We start from the raw sequence: 13,622 nt of genomic DNA on the forward strand, positions 1-13,622 counted from the left end.
TGCAGGCCATATAAAACAACTCTAGCATCCATTGTATTGATCGGCCAACAGACCATATCATCACATTTCATGCAGGAATGAATGCCTTTAGAATGAAATTCATTTAATTAAACTTTTTATTTTCTAAACTTTAAGTTGCATTGCAGCACACCAGAATTTGTGATAAATTTGATGGTTTTTTGTTGTGTCACAAGGAATTTCTGTAAAACATTAATGGAATGTTACCATTACAGTATAAGTTGATTAATGAAATTATTGTTATTGGCATATGGTGTTCCAAGGCCAATAGAGATATCCATTGTGTTTGTATATTGCATCCTTCATTTTTCATCTGGTAGATTTCCATAACTTTTAGCTCATTCTTAAAGGAGCAAATTGACATTATGCTATACATATACAATGGCTTCTGCCTTCTGTTACTGTGAGTTTTGTTAAAAAATACAAGCTCTATGTAAAAGATGTCTTGTTTTTATTTAATTTCTATGGTCTATTTAAAGTATTTCTATACAGGGGATCTGTTATATTTAGGTAAACTTTTGTGTTAATCAGTGTATAAGTAGATGTTAAATTACATTGCTTGGCTTGTATTTCATTTTATATGCTACAATGCATGGTAAGCCTTTAAATAGGAGCAAACCTGTAGGCATGGCAAGCTTTTAAATATGAGCAAACCTGTAGGCATGGTAAGCCTTTAAATAGGAGCAAACCTGTAGGCGTGGCAAGCCTTTAAATAGGAGCAAATCTTTAGGCATGGTAAGCCTTTAAATAGGAGCAAACCTGTAGGCGTGGCAAGCCTTTAAATCGGAGCAAACCTGTAGGCATGGTAGGCCTTTAAATAGGAGCAAAACTGTAGGCATGGTAAGCCTTTAAATAAGAGCAAACCTGTAGGCATGGTAAGCCCTTAAATAGGAGCAAATCTTTAGGCATGGTAAGCCTTTAAATAGGAGCAAATCTTTAGGCATGGTAAGCCCTTAAATAGGAGCAAATCTTTAGGCATGGTAAGCCCTTAAATAGGAGCAAATCTTTAGGCATGGTAAGCCCTTAAATAGGAGCAAATCTTTAGGCATGGTAAGCCCTTAAATAGGAGCAAAACTTTAGGCATGGTAAGCCCTTAAATAGGAGCAAATCTTTTCTGCTACAATGCATGGTAAGCCTTTAAATAGGAGCAAACCTGTAGGCATGGTAAGCCCTTAAATAGGAGCAAATCTTTAGGCACTGTAAGCCCTTGAATAGGAGGAAATTTACAGACCATTGATGAAGAGGCATTGAAGTAAAGCTGATGCACTTATAATATAAATATACAATCCCAGAATATATATAAATAACTTTGGTTTACTTGATAACCTACAGAACATTTAAAAAGGAAAAAAAATGTGAAAAGCGCATTTTTAAAAATAAAACTGCAGTAAATTCCTATCTTGTTAAAATTGTAGATTTATGACAGAGAAGTTAACAAAGACAAGCTGTTTTACTTGGTGATAAATAGCCGTCAATTTAAATATACAACGTTATATAGTTTTTGAAAGATTTTTATTGACCGATATAAAGGAATCACTTTAAATAATTATGCAGAGTTTTTATCAGTGCATTCTCCATGTCTTTCTTGAAGATGGCAAACATTAAAATCTGTAACAATCTTGAAATGAACTCTGGAGAGTCTGAGAATTATTGCTTACAAATAACTACTCAAAAAACTGCTTAGAAAATCAAGCATTTTCAATTTTATATTTAAAATGGGTATGATTAAGATATAAATTTATGTTGAGGAGAAAAAATGCAGTTGAAAAATATCCTAAAACATAGCTTAAATTTGTTATTTGAATCCACATCTATTAATGCATCAAAATATTTTGTTTTGTACTCATTTGACACTGCAGGAAAATAAATAATATTTCAAAGCTGAATTAATGGCATCATACGATTACTGGCTGTTTTATCACTTCACTGATAGAAAGGAAAAAGATTCAGATTTTTTCCACTAAACAAGATAACGAGTCTGAGGCTCAACACGGTAGTCGTCTTCATCTCCGATTGTTTATTGTTTGAAATTTTAAAAATCTTACAAAGTAACTGTTAAAATTTTTTTTTCATATCTAGGAATGCTTCTGTTGTAATCTTAGATCTGATAACTGGAATATTTTATAAACATAAATAGGTATTGCAAAATATTTCCCCCATTCACAACTGATTTAAAACACACGCCTACCAGTTCAACCTGATGGCAAGGTGTTGAAGTGAGCAGGGTTTTGTTGCAGACAAATTTTATCAAGTACATCAAGTCATTGCTTGGGACGTGATGTTGTGACATCATCTTGTGTGCACACTCATTAAAATCTTTTCTTCCATAGATTTATTTTTCAAGTTTTAATTTTTTGAAAAAGAAAACGGTTTCTTTGTAGTCTCGTGTCTTAAAAGCATTCACGTGTCACTGAGGTCGTTTCGGGGCTGAAATGACATGCAACATATTTCGTTGTTCAGGGTAATAGCTGTAAGGATATACAGGTTTCTGATTGGCTGATGTTGGAAAGTTTCCCGCTTTCCTGATAAACCCGAAGATATTCTCAGGGTCATAGATTCCAGGTACAGTTAAAAAGTCTAATTACAGCTTTAAAAGGAAAGTTTGAAAGAAATATGCATGGATTATAAGGAGATTAGTGTCATAAGTGGTGATGGCGGCAGTGGATCATTATAATTCACCAATAACTGTCTATAAATAGATCATTGAAAAACATCAGTAGCTTAAACAGAGTTTGTTGAGTTCATTAATGTCATGGCAACTTTCCTTATGATATAATATAGCAAAGGTTGTCTCCCAATTGTCTTGATATGATGCTTGAGGAGAGGTAAGAATCCTAACAAAATTGTGTTAAAGCGACAGAGGTTACAGTCATTGGTCAAAATGTTATATTTTATTGTTTTATTTACAAGATAGTTAATGTTTACATGTATATTCAAAGTACAATCATGTTTTGAAATATGGACATTTTGGTGGTTAAACTATCTGACAGTCTACTTTTGTAAGTTTCTTTTTGCACGGTTGACGTCATGTATTGCCAAGAAAGAAACAAAGGTAGGAGCATATGAACATTTTGTATAGGAGACTGTCAGGAATGAGTTTGTTGTCCAACTGCGGCCACTTTCTTATAATATGTCAAATTACAAAATTATGTAATGTCTAAGGCTATAGTGTAAAAATATAAGTTGCAGTTTCTATCCAACTCCCCCTCCCCCTCTATTACATACATTTTCATAAATAAGTATTATTATTTTTTTGTTGAATTGCATATATGTACTTGCATATTGTGTAACATATTGTGTAAAGGGTTTTATGTTATTTGCAATTAAATATGTATAAGCTAACAGTGGTTAAAGTGTTGGATTCTGTATTAGCTCTATATTTAGATATAAAAAAAGGAAGGAAAGTTGGCGCTCTAATAAAGACATTTTAAAATTGGATGTAAGTATAATTTCTAACTTGAAAAACATATGTTTATCTTAGAGGTTGATTGAAGAAGTTACAAATGTAGATGAAAGATAGTAACGATGAAAAGGTAGATGAAATTTGAGAAGAGAATTTTGTCAGCGATAAACACTTTGACGAACAAGGTACTGACATTGATAGTTCGGATGAAAGTGTGTGCAGTATTTTCGTAACTTGACACCATTCAGGACTAGATGATTTGGTCAAAGATTACGTTGAGTGAATTAGATGACAAAGAGAGAAAAAGTCTTCTTTAAGCGTAAGTCATGTGCAATGGCAAAGGAAATGTTTTACTGATCGCTCAACTGATGAAATAGATAAAATAGACGAGTAGTTCCAAGGAGGAAACTGCCGATGAGAACGACAATAAAATCTATAATTGATTTTTCGTGAATCAGCGGTGGTGGTCTATGTAGGAACAGTGATGGTAATGGCAGGGGTAGGTTGTTATGGTGATGGTGTTAGGGGTGAGCTGTTATGGTCATGGTGTCAGTGGTGGGTGGTGATAGTGATAGTGTTAGTAGTGGGTTGTGATGGTGATGATGGTGAGTTGTGATGGTGATGGCAGAGGTAGGTTGTTATGGCGATGTTGTTAGAGGTGATGATGGTCACAGTGGTTGGTTGTTTTGGCGATGGTGTTAGGGGTGAATTGTTATGGTGGCTCACCATGATTGGTGGTGATGGTGATGGCGGCAGTAATGGTTTGTGATGGTGATAGTGGCAGTGGTGGATTATCATGGGGATAGCTGTGGGTTGTGATGGTGGCAGTGGTGGGATATGATGGTGGCAGTGGTGGGATGTGATGGTGATGATGCTGGGTTGTGATGGCGATGACAGAGGTAGATTGTTTTGGCGATGTTGTTAGAGGTGATGATGGTTACAGTGGTTGGTTGTTATAGCGATGGTGTTAGGGGTGGTTTGTGATTATGGGAGTGGTGGGTGGTCATAGTGATAGTGTAAGCGTGGGTTGTGATGGTGATGATGGTGAGTTGTGATGGCGATGACAGAGGTAGGTTGTTATGGCGATGTTGTTAGAGGTGATGATGGTTACAGTGGTTGGTTGTTATAGCGATGGTGTTAAGGGTGGTTTGTGATTATGGGAGTGATGGGTGGTCATAGTGATAGTGTAAGCGTGGGTTGTGATGGTGATGATGGTGAGTTGTGATGGTGATGACAGAGGTAGGTTGTTATGGCATTGGTGTTAGAGTTGATGATGGTGACAGTGGTTGGTTGTTATAGCGATGGTTTAAAGGTGAATTGTTATGGAGGCTCACCATGATTGGATGTGATGGTGAAAACGGCAGTAATGGTTTGTGATGGTGATAGTGGCAGTCATGGGGATAGCTGTGGGTTGTGATGGTGAGAGTGGTGGGATGTGATGGTGGCAGTGGTGGGATGTGATGGTGGCAGTAATGGGATGTGATGGTGGCAGTGGTGGGATGTGATGGTGACAGTGGTGGGATACGATGGTGGCAGTGGTGGGATGTGATGGTGACAGTGGTGGGATGTGATGGTGGCAGTGATGGGATGTGATGGTGACAGTGGTGGGATGTGATGGTGACAGTGGTGGGATGTGATGTTGACAGTGATGGGATGTGATGGTGGCAGTGGTGGGATGTGATGGTGACAGTGATGGGATGTGATGGTGGCAGTGGTGGGATGTGATGGTGGCAGTTATGGGATATAATGGTGACAGTGGCGGGATATGATGGTGGCAGTGGTGGGATATGATGGAGGCAGTGGTGGGATGTGATGGTGATGGTTGCAGAAATGTGTTGTGATGATGGCATTGGTGGTATTTGATGGTGGTAGTGGTGGGATGTAATGGTGGTCATTGTGGAATGTGATGATGGCAGTGGTGGGATGTGATGGTGATGGTGATAGTAGTGGGTTGTGATGTTGATGGTGATAGTGGTGGGATGTGTGATGGTGATAGTGGTGGGATGTGATGATGATGGTGATTGTGGTGGGTTGTGATGGTGATAGTGATAGTAGTGGGTTGTGATGTTGATGGTGATAGTAGTGGGATGTGATGGTGATAGTGGTGGGTTGTGATGGTGACAGTGGTTGGTTGTTATAGCGATGGTTTAAAGGTGAATTGTTATGGAGGCTCACCATGATTGGATGTGATGGTGAAAACGGCAGTAATGGTTTGTGATGGTGATAGTGGCAGTCATGGGGATAGCTGTGGGTTGTGATGGTGAGAGTGGTGGGATGTGATGGTGGCAGTGGTGGGATGTGATGGTGGCAGTAATGGGATGTGATGGTGGCAGTGGTGGGATGTGATGGTGACAGTGGTGGGATGTGATGGTGGCAGTGGTGGGATGTGATGGTGACAGTGGTGGGATGTGATGGTGGCAGTGATGGGATGTGATGATGACAGTGGTGGGATGTGATGGTGACAGTGGTGGGATGTGATGTTGACAGTGATGGGATGTGATGGTGGCAGTGGTGGGATGTGATGGTGACAGTGATGGGATGTGATGGTGGCAGTGGTGGGATGTGATGGTGGCAGTTATGGGATATAATGGTGACAGTGGCGGGATATGATGGTGGCAGTGGTGGGATATGATGGAGGCAGTGGTGGGATGTGATGGTGATGGTTGCAGAAATGTGTTGTGATGACGGCATTGGTGGTATTTGATGGTGGTAATGGTGGGTGGATGTAATGGTGGTCATTGTGGAATGTGATGATGGCAGTGGTGGGATGTGATGGTGATGGTGATAGTAGTGGGTTGTGATGTTGATGGTGATAGTGGTGGGATGTGATGGTGATGGTGATTGTGGTGGGTTGTGTGTATGGTGTTGTGATAGTGATAGTAGTGGGTTGTGATGGTGATGGTGATAGTAGTGGGATGTGATGGTGATGTGGTGGGTTGTGATTGTGGGTGATAGTGTGGTGGTGATGGTGATAGTGGTGGGTTGTGATGGTGATGGTGATAGTGGTGGGTTGTGATGGTGATGGTGATAGTAGTGGGTTGTGATGGTGATGGTGATAGTGGTGGGTTGTGATGGTGATGGTGATAGTGGTGGGTTGTGATGGTGATGGTGATAGTGGTGGGTTGTGATGGTGATGGTGATAGTGGTGGGTTGTGATGGTGATGGTGATAGTGGTGGGTTGTGATGGTGATGGTGATAGTGGTGGGTTGTGATGGTGATGGTGATAGTGGTGGGTTGTGATGGTGATGGTGATAGTAGTGGGTTGTGATGGTGATGGTGATGGTGATAGTGGTGGGTTGTGATGGTGATGGTGATAGTGGTGGGTTGTGATGGTGATGGTGATAGTGGTGGGTTGTGATGGTGATGGTGATAGTGGTGGGTTGTGATGGTGATGGTGATAGTGGTGGGTTGTGATGGTGATGGTGATAGGTGGGTTGTGATGGTGATGGTGATAGTGGTGGGTGTGATGTGATGGTGATAGTGGTGGGTTGGATGTGATGTGATAGTGTGGGTTGTGATGGTGATGTGATAGTGGTGGGTTGTGATGGTGATGGTGATAGTGGTGGGTTGTGATGTGTGATGGTGATAGTGTGGTGGGTTTGATGGTTGGTGGTGTAATATTGGTTGTAATGGTGATGTTGGTAGGGGTGGTTGTGATGGTGGCATTGATTGTATGTGATATTTGTGGCAAAAATTAGTAGATTGTGACTATTGGCTGTTGTTAGTGGTAATGGTGATTAGTGGTTACTTGTTGTGGTGATGACAGTTGTAGGTTGTGATAGCTATGGGAGGTTGTGGTAGCTATGGTAGGTTGTGATAGCTATGGTGGTTGTGATGTGATTGTGATGGTAGGTTGTGATTGTGATGGTAGGTTGTGATTGTGGGATGGTAGGTTGTGATAGCTATGGTAGGTTGTGATTGTGATGGTAATGTTTGCAGTGATTGCAGGGGATGATGTGGTGAGTAGTAGTGGTGGTTGTGGTGGATGGGTAGTGTGGTGTGTGGTGGTGATGGTGGTGGTGGTGGTGATGGTGGTGGTGATGATGGTGATGGTGATGATGGTGATGTGTGGTGTTGATTGGTTGGTGGTGGTTGGTGGTGGTGTGGTGGTGGTGGTGGTGGTGGTGGGTGGTGTGTGGTGGTGATGTGTGGTGGTGACAGTGGTAGGTTGTGTTGTGATGGTGGTGGTGGTAGTGATGGTGGTGGTGATGGTGGTGGTGGTGGTGATGGTGGTGGTGGTGGTGGTGGTGGTGGTGGTGGTGGAGGTAGTGGTGGTGGTGGTGATGGTGGTGGTGGTGATGGTGGTGGTGATGGTGGTGGTGACAGTGGTAGGTTATGGTGGTGCTTGTAGTGGTGTGTTGTGGTGGTGGTGGTGATGGCAGTGGTAGGTTATGGTGGTGCTTGTAGTGGTGTGTGGTGGTAATAACAAAAGGTGTAATGGTAGTGGGGGTGGTTGTCTGTCAACTGTTTCTGTGGTGGTAGAAATTGCTCTTTTACCTAGCTACAGATAAAAGACAAAATTATAATAAATCATGTTAATCAAAGAAGCTTTAGATAGCATTTTTTCTAAGTTTTATTAAAAAATGTTTAAATGTATTAGAAATTCAGATAAAATCTTATTGACGTGCAATGTTTAATCTGTTAATAATTTGGGATGCCCTATCGGTGAATCAGAAGCATGTACAAATGTACCATCATTTGAGGATAAACTTCTGATGAATATTCATAACTTTATTCTGTATGTCTAACTATGGCAACACTGGGGCTGATTTGCTGAAAGTTCATGTAAAGACGATTATACAAAAATCTTCAAAAGATTGACAGAGTAATTTATATATGATCCATCAAATTTGGGATAAAGGCGAGGCACTTTGATTGTGATCTACATTGAGAAATGGCAACACTGCACCAAGATATTTACAACTTCTTAAGGTGATTAGGATGCTAACTGTAGAAGGACATGTCACTTAGAATGATTGCGATCAATGCTCCTTTGATATTTCCTCCGACAATATTTTGATAATCCATCTGTACGACGGTCCTGTGACATAAACCGACTGCTGATAGGCTCAACTCTTGTGTCACGTGATCACAATAATTGCAACTTATGCCCAAAAAAATCTTTCTTGCTTGATTGAAGGCCTTTTATTTAGAAAATGTCGTCTGCGAAACTTGGCCATTTTTGGGCGCTCGTTTTTATGTAATGTAGATCTGTACGATACGTTTCCATCTTAAAATGGTGGTTTTTATGTCATTTTGGCAAACAAAGTTTCTGATTTCATTGTTAAATGATATTAGATTTGATGGTAATTAGTGAATTTCATTGATATTGTGATCATCGTACGTGTTTTCAAAGGGAGGTAATTGTGTTTGCGGATATTTAACATAATATGATGGCGGACTCCCCCGGGAATAAGGTATGTATATATAAGATTAGCGATGATTATTTGCAGTATTTCTATATTAAGTACAGACTTCTTGAGGTTTAATTCAGGTAGCTTTATCTTAGTTATATAGACCACATCATGGATGGAATATATGTTGATTGAAACTCCAATGTCAGCCATCTTGAAATGACTCTGTGTTGAATTATTAATTGGATAGATTAAGGAGTGGTTGGGGTATTGTCTACACCACTAGTGAATGTTATCCCGATACCTACAGCAATCTCTAAAAACAACTATTTTTTATGATGAAATTTACTTTTCCAATCCTTGTTTTCCATCCTTTCTTTAGAAGGGATATTTTTGGAAGGAAATGTATATTTGAATAATTAGGGAATAACACAGTCTACATAAGGGAATGATTTGATTTTAATTGGTATGGTATTTTTGATTTGAAATATAATTTGAAATTGATTTGCTAATTGGTAACCATGGCCAAAAATTATTTTCAAAATTTATTTTGATTATGAAAGAAATAAAAATAAAAAAAATTGTAATATTAAAAAATCTTATATGCAATAGAATTTATAGACATGAAATGAAATCTGTTGCAGAAGAAATAATAATAACAAATATCTAAAAAGTGTATGTGAACACATAATTGAAAAATTGCTGATACATGTATACAAAATTATAACAACATTATCTATAAGCTAATGTCTTTCCTGTACGACAAAATTTATAAAATTAAGAAATTTGTATAAAACACAACCTCCATGATAAAAATGTTACATTAAAAACTTTAAATTAAAAACTTTCAAATTGAAGATACTGTTAAAATGAAATCAAAGATAAATGAAACATACATATATATATATACAAGACAATCTTAAAGATGCTCCACCGCTGACAAATGGTATTTTTTCGCTATCAAAAACAGGAGCAGATGATTTAGTATTTTTCTTCAGTTGCAAAAGTTACTTACTTTACACCATTACCACCTTTGAAAAGTTTGAGCTTCTAATTTTACTTTAAGTTAAAAATATGAAAACTAATTAATTGCATCCCGAAAAAATTCTGTGTCACTATATCCTATACGGAATGAAGTTCTAATTGCTCATGCACCAATGGCGAAATGAATTATTTTATATTATTTTTTGTGTTAATTAGACATATATATAACATATATATACACGATTTAACACCAATTATTGTTCAAATGATGAGTATCATTTATGCTCTGTCGGCGGTGGAGCATCTTTTTATATAAGGGAATTAAAATGAAATATTGAGGATAACTAATTTGAAAGATTTTGAATGAAGATCTGAATAATTAGCTATTAAATCTTTAAAAAAAATTAGTTTCTTTGCTCTGTTTTGCATATAAATTTAGATAAATTTTGAATAAATTTTAATGTAGGGTTAGATATTCAGTTGTATTACATTTAGTTACCTTAATGTATTGAATGATGTCAATTGGTTGAAATTTTCTCTTAAGTGCTGTTCTTTTTTGTATATTTTGACGTAAAGAAAATGATATATGTAAAATCTGGACCTGGCTCCAGTGCTGAAGGGAAAATTAAATTATGTCATATATTTTGAAATATAACACTATCATGTTTGTCATTCTATGAATTTCAATTTATTAATGTAAAAAGCAATTGAGTTTTTATTCATACTGAAAAATATCTCATATGTTCAATCACTTTACAAGTAAAAGTTGAAACATTAAAATTTCCCTTTCCAATAAAATGAAATACACATTTCTTATTCTATTACATGTAAAAGAAATAAAACGTTACATTAGGTTTTAACATCTTTGTGGTGTAAGGCATTTCATTCTTTACTCAGAGATATTTTAAACTGATACAATATGATAGAGTATGTGTTGTTGTGAATGTTTAAAGTGTGTGAAATGATGTAAACCACTTCTTACTGAGCTCCTAGACAGTTTACATTTACTGAGCGGATTTCAGCAGAAATAAGGTTGATATCTTAGAGAGTAAGTGACTGTTTTTAAGAAGACAGCAGTTGTATTATTTAAATTTAGCTCTAAGCATAAATATCCATATGTTATAAATATTAAAAAATATTGATATGCTTCACACTGTTGTATATTTTCAGTGACCAATGAAGAATTTCTGATTACGATGAGAATTATATTCATAATAATTATATTACATTTATATTTAAAAAAAAATAAATGAAAATTTGTATCTAAGAGAATAGATGAAAATTTGTATCTAAGAGAATAGATGAAAATTTGTATCTAAGAGAATCTAAAATTTGAAAGAAATGGTATTCATATACAAAATATGATTTAGATACAAATAAGGAATGTTGATTTTGTGTTTTTATTATTGGTGACATGTTTATAAAACTGTAAAAAAAAATATCTGCAGCAAATATGAAATATATCTTGCAGTAAAAAAAATCATGGGAAATGATATCTGAAAAATATTTGAATGGAAATTGTACAAATATTTATGATATATTCAACCGCTTTAAAACAAAAACTATGATTGAAATTATGGATAATACTTAGTCTTTTTTTTCAATTTTTTTTTTTGATAACCTGTTGAGAAAATATGGATGGGAAATTTAATTTAGATATTTTGTGAATGTTATTTTTTTAATTCAAAATGGGGAATGTTCCAACTTTTGTCAGACATGTATTATTTTTGGAACTTTAAAATATTTTGATATGATTTGAAGTGTAAATAAATAATTACAAAAGCTGCATATGATTTGCTATGAATATATTTTTGATTTATTGATGAACTATAAACTTAACAAAGTAAAATACGCTGTCTGTAGATTGTAAGTTCTTTGCACATTTAGAAGATTTTTTTTGTACATTAAAACTAAGATAGTTGGAAATATATCCAAAGTATCCAAAAAGTATCATAGTGTTTAAATTATCGTTAACTGAAGCCAAGTGTGTGCCAAGGTAGTATTGTACCTGTAATATGTATTTGACATCAATTTTTTATTAATTAAATATTTTGTCTGTAATATTTAATTCTAATCTTTTTTATGAATTATTTATCAGATTTGCAAAACTACAAATATTTTTGTATAAAGTCAGTTAACACATATACATGTACATAATTCCTTAACTATGTTTTATTATTACATTTGGTGAAACTCTTCAAATGATGTTTGTAAAAGTGATCTACCTGGTACTAATGAAAAGAAAAAAAGATGGTCATGTGATGGAATAATTAAAACAACATAAATAAATCATTAATGATTTGGAAGTTAAAGCTATTAATATGAAATAAAATAAAATTTTGGATATTGTGTACATGTGGTATAGTATGATTTAGATATTACATCTTATGTTACTGGTTACTTAATTACTATGTTTAACTATCAAGCATATTCAATTGTTTTTTGTCATTATCAAAGGTGGGTACTTTTGATATGTTTATGCATCTAAAAATATCTTCACAATTTTCAAAATAATATTTCTTAAATATCAAGATTATTCAGTTGATTCCTTTCATTATCCGAGTTAAAAATTAATGATTTAATGCTGTACATATTTATCTCATAAAAAACAATTGATATTGGTATGTTGATTTGATACCGTGAGTTAAACTTGATGGTTTGAGTAGGTTGATATTGTAGTTTGTACGACAAAGCTTAGAAGGCATGATCATAGTTGTCTACAACTAAAGATAGCTACACCGGGTCAAATGGTAACAATGCAAGATGGCTAAATAGAATTGGAAATATCTATATCACAGAGTTTGGATGGAGTGAAAAAGTGGTAAATATCTGTAAAGCAGAGTTTAGATCGAGTAAAATAGTGGTATATATCAACATGAAAGAGTTTGGATGGACTGAAATAATGGTAAATACCCATAAAGCAGAGTTTAGTTGGAGTAAAATAGTGGTAAATATCCACAAGATAGAGTTTTAATTGAATGAAATAGTGGTAAATATCCACAAGGCAGAGTTTGGATGGAGGCAAATAGTGGTAAATATCCAATAAGACAATTGGATGGAATGAAATAGTGGTAAAAATTCACAAGGTAAATATATGATACATTGAAATAGTGGTAAATATCCACAAGGCATGGTTTTGATAGTGACATAGTGGGAAATATCAATAAGACAAAGCTTTGATTGAATGAAATGCTGGTAAATATCCACAAAGTAGATTTTTCGTGGATCGAAACAGTGGTAAATATCCGAAAGACAGAGTTTAGATGGAGTGAAAAAGTGGTAAATATCCAAAAGACAGAGTTTAGATGGAGTGAAATAGTGGTTAGTAATCAGAAGATAAGAGTTTTGATGGAGTGCAATAGTGGTAAATATCCACAAGACAAGAGTTTGGATGGAGTAAAATAGTGGTAAATATCCACAAGACAAGAGTTTGGATGGAGTGCAATAGTGGTAAATATCCACAAGACAAGAGTTTGGATGGAGTAAAATAGTGGTAAATATCCACAAGACAAGAGTTTGGATGGAGTGCAATAGTGGTAAATATCCACAAGACAAGAGTTTGGATGGAGTGCAATAGTGGTAAATATCCACAAGACAAGAGTTTGGATGGAGTAAAATAGTGGTAAATATCCACAAGACAAGAGTTTGGATGGAGTAAAATAGTGGTAAATATCCACAAGACAAGAGTTTGGATGGAGTAAAATAGTGGTAAATATCCACAAGACAAGAGTTTGGATGGAGTGCAATAGTGGTAAATATCCACAAGACAAGAGTTTGGATGGAGTGCAATAGTGGTAAATATCCACAAGACAAGAGTTTGGATGGAGTGCAATAGTGGTAAATATCCACAAGACAAGAGTTTG

General features: G+C 35.9%; 1 protein-coding gene across 1 annotated transcript; it reads right to left on the reverse strand.

Moving 5' to 3' along the window:
* Window positions 1-5,155: 5,155 nt before the first annotated feature.
* Window positions 5,156-7,087, reverse strand: LOC138322192 (mucin-6-like). Its single transcript, XM_069266243.1, has one exon. It carries the CDS (start codon window positions 7,085-7,087, stop codon window positions 5,156-5,158), a length of 1,932 nt encoding a protein of 643 aa, XP_069122344.1.
* Window positions 7,088-13,622: the final 6,535 nt, after the last annotated feature.

Source organism: Argopecten irradians, chromosome 4 (genome assembly GCF_041381155.1).
Source record: "Argopecten irradians isolate NY chromosome 4, Ai_NY, whole genome shotgun sequence".
NCBI lineage: Eukaryota > Metazoa > Mollusca > Bivalvia > Pectinida > Pectinidae > Argopecten > Argopecten irradians.

What these genes read in the sequence shown, in the direction of transcription:
- LOC138322192 (XM_069266243.1), bottom strand. Translation starts at nt 7,087, where the DNA reads ATGCCACCATCACAACCACCCCTACCAACATCACCATTACAACCAATA.